Here is a 13252-nt window from a genome sequence, read left to right as displayed (position 1 = left end):
TGGAACAGGACACGAACCCGTGTCCCCTGCATCGGCAGGAGGACTCTCAACCACTGCGCCACTAGGGAAGCCTCCTCCGCAATTTTTTGGAAGAGTTTGAGAAAGGTGGGTGTTAGCTCTTCTCTAAATGTTTGATAGGATTCGCCTGTGAAGATATCTGGTCCTGGACTTCTGTTTGTTGGAAGATTTTTTTTTTTTTTTTTTTTTTTGCGGTACGTGGGCCTCTCACTGCTGTGGCCTCTCCTGCCGCGGAGCACAGGCTCTGGTCGCACAGGCCCAGCGGCCACGACTCATGGGCCCAGCTGCTCCACGGCACGCGGGATCCTCCCAGACCGGGGCACGAACCCATGCCCCCCACATCGGCAGGCGGACTCTCAACCACTGTGCCACCAGGGAAGCCCTGTTGGAAGATTTTTAAGCACAGTTCCAATTTCATTACTTGTGATTGGTCTGTTCATATTTTCTATTTCTTCCTGGTTCAGTCTTGGAAGGTTACACCTTTCTAAGAATTTGTCCATGTCTTCCAGGTTGTCCGTTTTTGGCATAGAGTTGCTGGTAGTAGTTTATTAGGATGCTTTGTATTTCTGCTGTGTCTGTTGTAACTTCTTTTTTCATTTCTAATTTTATTGATTTGAGTCCTCTCCCTCTTTTTCTTGATGAGACTTGCTAATGGTTTATCAGTTTTGTTTATCTTCTCAAAGAACCAGCTTTTAGTTTTATTGATCTCTGCTACTGTTTTCTTTGTTTCTATTTCATTTATTTCTGCCCTGATCTTTATGATTTCTTTCCTTCTGCTAACTTTGGGTTTTGTTTGTTCTTGTTTCTCTAGTTCCTTCAGGTGTAAGGTTAGAGTGTTTGAGATTTTTCTTGTTTCTTGAGGTAGGCTTGTATAGCTATAAAGTTCCCTCTTAGAATTGCTTTTGCTGCATCCCATAGGTTTTGGATTGTCATGTTTGCATTGTCATTTGTTTCTAGGTATATTTTGATTTCCTCTTTGATTTCTTCGGTGATCTCTTGGTTATTTAGTAATGTAGTGTTTAGCCTCCATGTGCTTGTGATTTGTATGTTTTTTCCCCTGTAATTCACTTCTAATCTCATAGCGTTGTGTTCAGGAAAGATGCTTGATATGATTTCAATTTTCTTAAATTTATTGAGGCTTGATTTGTGAGCCAAGATGTGATCTATCCTGGAGAATGTTCTGTGCGCACTTGAGAAGAAAGTGTAATCTGTTTTTGGATGGAATGTCCTATAAATATCAATGAAATCTATCTGGTCTATTGTGTCATTTAAAGCTTGTGTTTCCTTATGTATTTTCATTTTGGATGATCTGTCCGTTGGTGTAAGTGAGGTGTTAAAGTCCCCCACTATTATTGTGTTACTGTCAATTTCCTCTTTTACAGCTGTTAGCAGTTGCCTTATGTATTGAGGTACTCCTATGTTGCATGCATATATATTTATAATTGTTATGTCTTCTTCTTGGATTGATCCCTTGTTCATTATGTAGTGTCCTTCCTTGTCTCTTGTAACATTCTTTATTTTAAAGTCTATTTTATCTGATATGAGTATAGCTACTCCAGCTTTCTTTTGATTTCCATTTACATGGAATATCATTTTCCATCCCCTCACTTTCAGTCTGTATGTGTCCCTAGGTCTGAAATGGATCTCTTGTAGACAGCATATGTATGGGTCTTGTTTTTGTATCCATTCAGCAAGCCTGTGTCTTTTGGTTGGAGCATTTAATCCATTCACGTTTATGGTAATTATCAATATGTATGTTCCTATGACCATTTTCTTATTTGTTTTGGGTTTGTTTTTGTAGGTCCTTTTCTTCTCTTGTGTTTGCCACTTAGAGAAGTTCCTTGAGCATTTGTTGTAGAGCTGGTTTGGTGGTGCTGAATTCTCTTAGCTTTTGCCTGTTTGTAAAGCTTTTGATTTCTCCATCGAATCTGAATGAGATCCTTGCCGGGTAGAGTCATCTTGGTTGTAAGTTCTTCCTTTTCATCACTTTAAGTATATCATGCCACTCCCTTCTGGCTTGTAGAGTTTCTGCTGAGAAATCAGCTGTTAACCTTATGGGAGTTCCCTTGTATGTTATTTGTCATTTTTCCCTTGCTGCTTTTAATAATTTTTCTTTGTCTTTAATTTTTGCCAATTTGATTACTATGTGTCTTGGCATGTTTCTCCTTGGGTTTATCCTGTATGGGACTTGCTGTGCTTCCTGGACTTGGGTGGCTATTTCCTTTCCCATGTCAGGGAAATTTTTGACTATAATCTCTGCAAATATTTTCTCTGGTCCTTTCTCTCTCTCTTCTCCTTCTGGCACCCCTATAATGCAAATGTTGTTGTGTTTAATGTTGTCCCAGAGGTCTTGTAGGCTGTCTTCATTTCTTTTCATTTTTTTTCTTTATTCTGTTCTGCAGCAGTGAATTCCACCATTCTGTCTTCCAGGTCACTTATCCGTTCTTCTGCCTCAGTTATTCTGCTATTGGTTCCTTCTAGTGTAGTTTTCATTTCAGTTATTGTATTGTTCATCTCTGTTTGTTTGTTCTTTAATTCTTCTAGGTCTTTGTTAAACATTTCTTTCATCTTCTCGATCTTTGACTCCATTCTTTTTCCAAGGTCCTGGATCATCTTCACTATCATTATTCTGAATTCTTTTTCTGGAAGGTTGCCTATCTGCACTTCATTTCGATTTTTTCTGGGGTTTTATCTTGTTACTTCATCTGGTACATAGCCCTCTGCCTTTTCATCTGGTTTACCTTTCTGTGAATGTGGTTTTTGTTCCACAGGCTGCAGGAATGTAGTTCTTCTTGCTTCTGCTGTCTGCCCTCCTTCTTTCATTATTTTCAATATATAATCTGAATAAAAACTGTAAAAAAATGGTTCTGAAGAACCTAGGGGCAGGACACAAATAAAGACGCTGATGTAGAGAATGGACTTGAGGACATGGGGGGTGGGAAGGATAAGCTGGGATGAAGTGGGAGAGTGTCACGGACATATATACACTACCAAATGTAAAATGGATAGCTAGTGGGAAGCAGCCACATAGCACAGAGAGATCAGCTTGGTGCTTTGTGACCACCTAGAGGGGTGGGATAGGGAAGGTGGGAGGGAGACATAAGAGGGAGGAGTTATGGGGATATATGTATATGTATAGCTGATTCACTTTGTTATAAAGCAGAAACTAACACACCACTGTAAAGCAATTATACTCCAATAAAGATGTTAAAAAAAACAACAACTGTATTACTCATTCAAACAGTTTCCAGACAAGCCCCCTAACCACTCCCAAGACTTCCAGATTGTTGTGTTTACATGTCTCTTATATAGAAAACCTGCATCAGCCACAGAACAATGTTAAGGCTAACATAAATGAGCAGAAGAAACAATTCCAAATTATTAAATTTTTATAAACATTTAATATAATGAGTAAAACCTATTTTCTAATAGGCAATGTTAAGTATAAAATATTCTTCTTGGTAAATTCTATATACCTAAATATGAATTTTATAACTACGCCTGCCATGCAGGCTGACATTAATACCATCCTTTACTGAAAAAGCACAAATAAATGGAATTAGGTATCTCTACAAGTATGCTGTAAGCCCAATATTTCCTGAGGAATGTTCTGTATACATGGTCAATAAAAACAATATTATGCAGCTCCTTTTTTCTTTGGTAAGTTCATTAAACACAATAGCAATTTAAGGGTCTAAGAGCCACAGTAAAGATATCAGCTAGCCACGTTTAGTTCCAGTTCCAATGCTATCTAGGTGAAGAGGCATTTTCAATGCCTAGGAAAAGAAAGTGGGAAAGGCTGTAGAAGAGATAATTCTATTTTTTTTAGTGGGATAGTTTCCCTACTGACACACTGATTAAAACACTATTCTTTCTGGCCCTTATCAGGGACAGTTATAATACCCCTTCCAATAAACACAAGAGTCAACTGAGAGTGAGGAATTTTCAACACCTAAAGAGTAAATTCAATCTGTATGAAATTAGTCCTGCCTAAGGCCAGTGTGAAAGTCAGCCATCCATTCTGAAATAAGGAAACTGTCTCCATATCCAGGAAGACTCTAAAGTTCGGAGTAAATCTCACTGTTTTAAAATTGTGGTTTTTTTCATTGTTTCCTCAGCCATTCAAAATTTAAATATATGTATATAGAAACAGATAAAAAAATAGGTGAAAGAGTTCACAAACAGAATAGAGACAGTAGCAGAAAATCTTATATGCTAGGAATGAGACGAGCAATTGCAAAGTAATCTCAGGAATCCTTGCAGCATAATTCTAGAACATGGGCACCCTAGCAGAGAACAATATGTTTAACAAGGAGCCCAGTAAAATATAGTTGACCCTAAAACCACATGGGTTTGAACTGTGTGGATTTTCAATAAACATGTACTATAGCACTACATGATCCCAGGCTGGTTGAATATGAGGATGTGGAACCTCGAATATGGAGGGCCTGACTATAATATACTCGGATTTTTCACAGCTCAGGTGTCAGTGCCCCTAACCCCCACACTGTTCAAGGGTCAACTGTATACACATAAATGAGAAATAAGGAATAACTGAGATTTTTGCCTCAATCATTAGAAAATATATTGATGTTTGTACAAACAAATAAGTTATACATGTATTTAACTTAATTTCCTAGTAAGTTCACAGAGTTCAGCTTTGTTATGATTTTATTTCTTAATTAACAGGGTTTCAGAAGTCTAGGTTAGAGGTTAGCACACTATGGCCTATGGGAAAATATGGTCCACCACTTGTTTTTGTAAATAAAGTTTCACTGGAACAAAGCGGTACCCATTCATTTTATTGTCTGTGGCAGCTTTCCTACTATATTAGCAGAGCAGAACAGTTGCAACAGAAACCATATAGCCTGAAAAACTAAAATATTTACTATCAGACTCTTTACAGAAAAAAATTGCTGACCTCTGTTCATCATTAATTTGGATGTGATGGTTGAACCTCACAATTTTGGAGTCAAGAAAGAAAATGAATTTTTCTTTGTCCAGTAACTCAGGAACCAATTACATAACTTTTGACTACATGGAAGCTTCCTCTGAAGCTTCATTGTCAGTTCTTACATGTGTTAGTCTTACTTATGACTTCCTCTTACATAAAACAACCTGTCACCCACTATAGTCATTCTACAAAACTTCAGTTCTGATCAGCAAAATTTCATGAGTTTCTACTCCTCCTTAACTTGAAAAGGGCAAAGAAGCAAATCCAATTAAGAAGACAATCATTTGTCTTTTGCTCTCATGCTCATCAACTATTCTTATTAGTTGTGTACCATAGTCCTCTATTATCAAGAACTTTTATTTCACAGGTGTGAATACTTGTACAGACAATTAACCATCATAATTATAGTAACTAGCCAGGTAGTCAGCAGCAAAGATAAAATTTCCAACTAATTTTCTCAATTTGTTACCTTCTCTGTGTACCTATGCTTATGTTGCTGCCTCCGGTTTAATCCTCTAAATCTTGCTCCATTTTCTGCTATAAAAATGTCCCTGTACTCAAACAGGGGAGAAAAAAAAAATCATCAAATTTGTATTGAGTCTTCTGCTATATGTGCCTACCAGATGTCTCACCATGGAATTCCACAGATCACCAGGCTCACTGTTTATATTTTCTAGGCATGATGCAGATGCTTCAGAGTTTACTATAAACCTACAAGTTTTCAGGTCATGCAAAGGAATACATGCAAGCTGAAGAGCACCAAAGGACTTTATGCATAACAATACTGGAGGAAGCAATGGGATATTTTTCAGCAACCCTCTGAAAATTAAAAATCTACTGTAACAATTATACTTATGTAACCAAATAAGAAACAATATTTTAAGGGTTGATTTTAACTGTTGCCAAAATTTTAGGCTAAAATTTACATGCATTTTCCAGCAAGTATGTGAACGATTTTCATTTTATAAGATTAACTGCAACAATTAATATTTCAGTATATTTAATTTTTTAATTGAGAACTTTACAATTACTACAATGTAAGTTACCTGCAGTCTAGCCACATAAAATATAGCTTCATTAAGGATAATAATAAAATTGAAATAAACCAATAAAACTTGCTTGTATTAATATCAGTTAATATTAATTCTACAGTAAAAAGCAAGAATCCCATAATATTTCTGGGACTTTCTTCATCCTGTATATTTTGCCAAATGTTTTCTCCCTTCACTGTCACTGTCATAATGCTCCTTCTAGCAAGATTTAACTTAAATATTGTTTTTCTGTGGAATTTTCCTGTGCTCACATTGACAAAAACATTCACGAGTCCTACAGAAGTCTGATAAAACTTTAAGTACAGCATCCATTCCACTATACATCGTGCCTTATTTTTAAGTCATCTGACAACTAAGTAATTTGACAACTTAGATTGTAAGCTCCCTAAGGGCAAGGCCCACTGTCTGTCACCATGAGAAATAGAGCCAGATACAGAGCAGTAACAGTAAAAGAACCTGCAAGGGACATGATTTTAACTTGACAGAACAACAAATACTCACAATAAAACAGTTTGCATGTTTGCAGAACCAGGAGGAAAAAAAATGTTTCTAATGTAGAATTAATGTGAAAAGAAGACATAATCTATTATCACATATATCATAGTTTTTATTATTCAGTCAGATGCATGAGGAAAACTCCAAAATGCATGTAGTCTCTCTCTTCAAAGTTCTTTTTTTAAATCAAATCACTGCCTTTTAAAAATATGAATAATTCTGTAAACTAGGATTTACCTTCCTGAGATATTTTATATTTCAATTTTAAAGTCCTCAAAAACGTATCTAGAGATGCAGTTCTGTCATTTAAAGAAACAGTTTTCAAACTTAGGCAGAAGTGCCTTATGGTACCTCATTCTCATCTTAGTAAGTTTCATATATGTCTCTTAAAACACAGTAACAACTAAGATTCAATGTAAGATTCTGTATGAAAAACAAAAGGTTCAGATTTTTTTTTAAGTTTAAAATGTCATCCTAAAATTGCTTACATTTAACATAATCACAATGCTTAACACATAAGAAAATCACTGACCACTTGGTCAATTCTAAATTCCCTAAAATAGTAGTAACTAGCAAAACCCAAAATCTAAAAGGGCCCCACATATTTACTTATGTCTTAACAGTAGCTTCCTTCTTTTTGTCTTTGCTGAATTTGTGGGAATTTCCTCTGAATCCTATATGGTTCATAGAATTAATTAAGATTTTCCTCCATGCTATAGCTTGGTCAAACTCTATCCCCAGTAATATCTCTATATTTCAGATTAAAGCATTGCTTTAAGTGTAGTCTTCTACTCTGTGGGGATAAAAATAATTTTTATTGATACCAGCTGAATCACACAATCTCTGATCTACAGATCTTTATATTGCACTCTGGTATTCAACTCTACTGTAAGCAAAATGAAACATCAAACCCAGTTTCAGCATGAAAATAGAATATGTAATCACATTCGTGACTTATCCTTTGGGTTACACACCATCTTCTGCAGACCCCTCTATCAAAATACAATCCCGTGCACAGGCCAGTCCTGCAAGCATGTCACCTGTGCAGCCATGCTTAGAAGGGTCCCACACTTGCTTTAATGCTCTGATATTGCCATCATGGAATCCTTATCAAGTTCTGAACTAGGGACACATTCTTAAAAATTTTCAATGTATGCCACAAATTATGGAGCCAGTCCTGCCCCTGAGAGTGATAACATATTAAATAATAGTATAAATTGGTCTATGAATGATTTTCTTAAAGTCTGCAGGGAATTACAAGATCAAGAAGAGAGACACCAAATGTCTACCTTGCAGAGGTAATAATAGGAGGAAGAAAGAAACCTAAAAGGAAAGCTACATGCACAAATTAGCTCATTTTTTTGATTTAATTATAATTTATTGAGTATCTTCTAAGTGCCATGTATTGTTCCAGATGCTGATATTACAACAATGAACAATACAGAGAAAGTCCCAGCCTTCATGGAGCTTCCACTCTAGGGAGGAGACAGACCACAACCAGGTCTGTCTGTGGTGGATAGGGAACAAAAAAGGGGAGTGTTTTGGACTTAATATATCTCCTTCATCTCGAGCACTGTCACCTTTGGTAACCAGACAAATAATAATGGTTAAAAAACCTTAATTATTACAACTAAACTTGTATTAATAAGAGGCATTTCTTGAGGATTTTCTGCTTTTCTGATCATCTTTTGGAATTTTCCTTTTAAGATTTTTGGAAATTTCATGAATCAATGCTGGTCATTTACAATACAGTTCCAAATAGGTAACTAACTAATGTATATAAAAATGAATGTTAGGACTCATTTTGTGAATAATTTTATAATGCTCCTTTCTCCTCTCCATTCTCTGCTCCCTCTTTTGTCTAAGTTTAATGGTATATGAACTGCACTCCCATCAGACAAGTCTGTTTAGATAGGAGCACTGATTCTTTACATATAAGTTTTTGTCATCAGTTTCAAAAACGAAACAAGCAAACAAAACCAGGCAAACAACGAAACAAACAAAGCAATGGTCATAATTCAGTGTAGACCATCTGGAAAATTGTCTCTCATAAATAAGGAAAAATGATCATGGATTTTACAAAATTGTTCTTACTCTTATGGGAAACATCATATAAGGGTGTCCCTAGCATGTTGATGGAGGCATTCAATGGACATCTGTTGATTGAATAAATACATAAATGAATGATGACTGACTGAGCATATCAACAGCTTTCCTTAGATATCCTCAAATGAGTCCATCTAGGGATAGCACTAATTTTTAACACAAGTTAGATAAAAAATAGTTATTGTGGTTTTGTTTGTTTGTTACCTAGAAAAGGACATATTTCCAAACACAAGTACCTTTTATCATCCTAGAATGGAATATCCTTTAGAAATAATGCAGAACGGTGAAAAGTAAGCACATTTGGTCAGCCTGAGGTATGGACCATATCCCTTAAGGAGTAAAATCAATCCAGCATGCATTGCAATTTGGAATCATGAAAAGAGACAAAATCTCAGGTCAATCTGTTAACATACAAGAGTCAAAATACTGCCTGACTGGAAAGGAGAAGCCAACCATTTAAATTCCCTCAAAGCTCTGTGATGATTTAGATGGGTGGGATGGGGGTGGGAGGGAAGTCCAAGAGGGAGGGGATATATGTATACATAGAGCTGATTCACTTCATTGTACAGCAGAAACTAACATAACATTGTAAAGCAAATATACTCCAATTAAAAAAAGCAAACAAACAGAGTATGTCTGCTATCTATATTTGTGCTCTATGTTTTCAACACACGTTATTCGCCCTAGGATTATATAAAAGTCCTAAATTAAAATTCAATCTAGTAACAAGCTGGCAAAACAAATAAAGCAACGTTGGAGTTCTCCAGATGCGTACTGATTGCAGTTCATAGAATCACAGGGCTTTAAAACATCCTAAGAATTAAGCTAATATGTCCTCCCATACCAAAATTACCCTGTAATTTTCCTTATCCGTAGACATTCATTTAATTGAGAGAAAACTGATAACATATTTTTGGTTTTAACCTTAATAGAAGAAATTTCACTCCAATCTATTTTTATATTTAGCCATTCTCATTGTGAAGAGATTCTATCATAAGGTTCTTGAAAGAGTCACACCTGATTACAATTTTAACATGTTTATCATTGGTTTTTGTTGGTGGAAAATACATTTCTTATATTCCTTATATTTGAATACTCAAATTATCTCTCGGTATTTTCTTCTATGGACTAAATAGCTTCTGCTTGCTTCACAATTCTGAAAATTGTCCTAATTCTTTAGCCATTTGGTGTTTAACATTATTAATTAACATAATTTTAGGCTTTACAGAGAGTTCCTAGTTAATAATTTAAAAACTGGTACCATTTAACCCAGAAGCCTATACCTATCATAGACAACACTATTAACTTTATTTGCACTATTTCTGTAAAACCTCATGTAAATCTAAATCAAATCTAAGTCTAAGTCAAAACCTAATGTAATTCTAAATCTAATCAAAATCAAAGTCTCTTAACATGATATTTATTGGGCATTCGGAATGTTAGGACTTTGGTTTCAGGAAGCTTTTTGAAAATTAGAATGTTCTTAGCTTGGCTGAAGACTATTTTGTTTTACGTAAAAAAAGAAAATTATTCTCAATGTGAACATCTTTTGAATCATAAATATGCTTCTTACCTGTGCTGCTGGATATATTAACATCAATACTGATATCAGATATTCCTCCTCCCTTCAGAGATGCTACACATGTGTATGTCCCAAAATCCGTGAATTTTAAATCAATGATGTCCAAGTTTGTCGTTCCCGGGGAGACATCTGGATCAGTCTGCGTAATAACCATCCGTTCAGAACTTCTTAATGGACGACCATTTTTAAACCAACTAAATGTTAACTCCTCAGAAGGAACAGCTTCTACTTGGCAAGATATTTTCACCTCACGCCCAATCTGGATGTTGTCATCTTTGTGATAAGGATCTGGTGTGATCCAAAATCGTCCTTTTTTTAATGCTAAAACATAAAAATTTCGTAAGTTATTAGTGTTATTTTCATAATGTTAGGGATGCATTCACTCTAGGTAGTCATCTCTGGGCTGAAATAAAGTAAAACAAAATAAAGTAAAATGTACATATGTTTCTTCAGTTTCCAAGTAGTGTGCATATTAATAAACCTCATTTAGGTAATTTAGAAATAATCTAAATACCTAAGTCACTTAGACACTCTAAAACTGATTTTTATAAATTGGTTAATATTTTCCAATAATACAAAAAATGCTTTAAATCTATATATGATACTTAAACATTGCTGCCATTGAATTTTGAACAAATGATGAAACGTGTTTATATAAAGTCATTAGGTATTAGAGTTAAAAATAATTATATGGATCATTAAGTCCAATTCCTTACCCATGTCATACTTTAATTATGGCACAATTTCCCAAATAACTCAAATATTGCACAAATTTCATATTAAAGAAAATTCTTCTAAGATTATATCTACATGCTGACCAAAACTAGTTTGGTAAAAATTCAGTCAGTTCATATTCATGAGGTATTTTCAATAGTAGTGAAATAACCTGAATTGAAAGAAATACTTTTTTCAAAAAATTTGCTATGATGGCTCTATTCCACCATTCATAGATGTCTCCAGTAGAAACTGTTTGCTGGCTATTTCATGCAGATGGCCAAAAGAACCTCTTGGCAGATGGCTTGGAAAACATGCTGTGTTTGTATCCTAACAGCAGTGCTTTCTGAGTCTAAGGTCAGTGCTGTTCTCACAACCTGTGTCAGTAATGATAACTACCAGAAACTGCTGGGGGAGCATCTATTGGCTTCTTAAGGGCTCCAGTTCTGAACTCTGAATGATACCATGTACTCAATTTGGAATAGAGTTTGTTCCTTTTTATGGCAGTTATACTCATATACCCATCTTTCTCTTTTCCAACATCCTACTCATGCCCCTCTCCTTTAAAATCACCATCCCTATATGATGAAACGTAGCATATGCAGTGAAACATAATTATCATTCACTTTTACAATTAAACCTAGATATATGATGACACTGGCAAAAGTGACGTGAATTTAGAAGACCTGAAGATATTGGAGGCCTTCTAACTGCATTCTGGGTAAAATTTCCTCAATTTAACTTGATTTTCCTCAGTCCAATAAAGGCCAGGAAATACCATGGAAATCTGTAGAACTATTTAAGAATGCACTAGAGATTAATACATTTTTAAATCTTAAAAAAATTATTTTAATTTTCTTTACTTTTCAGTCTCAAATATTTTCATCTGCTTTCTTGTTTGCATCTTAATAAGGAGAGAGAAATGAGTATCAAAAGCAACGTTTATATCATTCTTTTTATTCAAGAAATATTTATAGGGCTCCTGTTCAGGACTAGGCACTAGGCAAGGACCTTATAACATGAGATGAACAAAACAGACATAAACTTGACCCACATGTATGGCAAATTGTGTACTCATAACTTATAGTCCAGTTTATCTACCCAATGCATATGATACCTATGTCTAAAAAAAGATATGAAATGTTTTATAAGTTTGAAGAATTCTGAATCTCAGAGGAGAATCCTCCAAAATATTGTTTAGAAAATGCACAAAGCTTCAGTCTTAATGAAAATACCGAAAGACAAATATCACATTCTTATATTGTTGTTTGTTACATCTTCCAAATGCAACTTATGAAACTTATTTATTCCCAACCATAACTTTATCAGTATATGACTTTAGGATGAAATCAGGAGAAATTATGGCGTTCTATTATGTACAGTCATATATTTATATTTTAATAGGGTGCTGAAATATATGACTTTATATCTAGAAAAGGAAATGTGCTGAAAATGTCCATATCTGGCTACTATATTTAGTATAATATACTGTGCACATATAATTCAAATGCAATTAAATTTCTGTAGCACGTAGCAAATTATAAGATCATAGAATGTCCTTTACTTTTTTTTAACAGACCTAAAAAAACAGTATGTCAAGGAACATTTACTTTTGTTAGCATTCATAACATTTAAATGAAAGTTTCCTTTCATTTGGTAAGAATTTTCCTTATCCTGTTTCTATAGAGAAATAATAAAGCTAAAAAAAGTTAAACAGACGATTCATACTTTTCAAAGATAAAAATTTTGTATGTATATGTGTAATAGTTTCGTATGGGGGTACATTTAGGATAAATTCCACTCCTAAGTTATATGTTGGTTGTCATATACAAATATGACAAAAAACTCTGATGTTTCAGTGATTGAAATTTATTGACTAGGCAGCTTTTGTTTTCTAGCTTTGTTCTCTATACAGTGACATATTAAAGTGATACTGATGTTGACAGAACTGCAAATTCATCAGACAAATTAGATTTAAACTACTAAACAATTCAAAAGCCACTGATAAAAAAACAAGAGATCAATATCTATGTTACATATCATGGACTGTTTTATTCATGAGAAATAACTTTTAAAATCCAAAGTAAAAATATTTTAAATATTATGAATCTAATAATCAATTCAGAAATAAAATTAAATATGATATGTAACTATATTTTTGATAGAAAGCAATATAAGCAAGTGGGCTTTTAAGAACGAACTCATTGCCACAAATATTTGTTGATCTCAGTATCAGACAATTCTATGATTTGGCCAAAGTCAATCATATTAGTCTTTTAAATGACATATTCTGAAAAGGAAAAGAGGGACAAGTCAGTCTAGCAAGTGAGC

General features: G+C 34.6%; 1 protein-coding gene across 2 annotated transcripts in view; it reads right to left on the bottom strand.

Annotated features, from left to right (window-relative positions):
- MDGA2 (MAM domain containing glycosylphosphatidylinositol anchor 2) overlaps nt 1-13252 on the bottom strand; it is a gene marked incomplete at both ends in the record, with an annotated part of 831925 nt that overhangs the window by 225272 nt on the left and 593401 nt on the right. For both annotated transcript variants that reach the window (XM_082842707.1, XM_082842708.1), the window contains one exon: nt 10199-10528. In XM_082842707.1, coding sequence (XP_082698833.1) covers nt 10199-10528 — 330 coding nt within the window. The remainder of the gene's footprint in view (nt 1-10198; nt 10529-13252) is intronic.

Source organism: Leucopleurus acutus, assembly GCF_964270905.1.
Source record: "Leucopleurus acutus genome assembly, chromosome: 1".
In the NCBI taxonomy this organism is placed as follows: Eukaryota; Metazoa; Chordata; class Mammalia; order Artiodactyla; family Delphinidae; genus Leucopleurus; species Leucopleurus acutus.
Note: the sequence above shows the minus strand (reverse complement) of the source record. Positions and strands in the feature narration are given on the sequence as shown.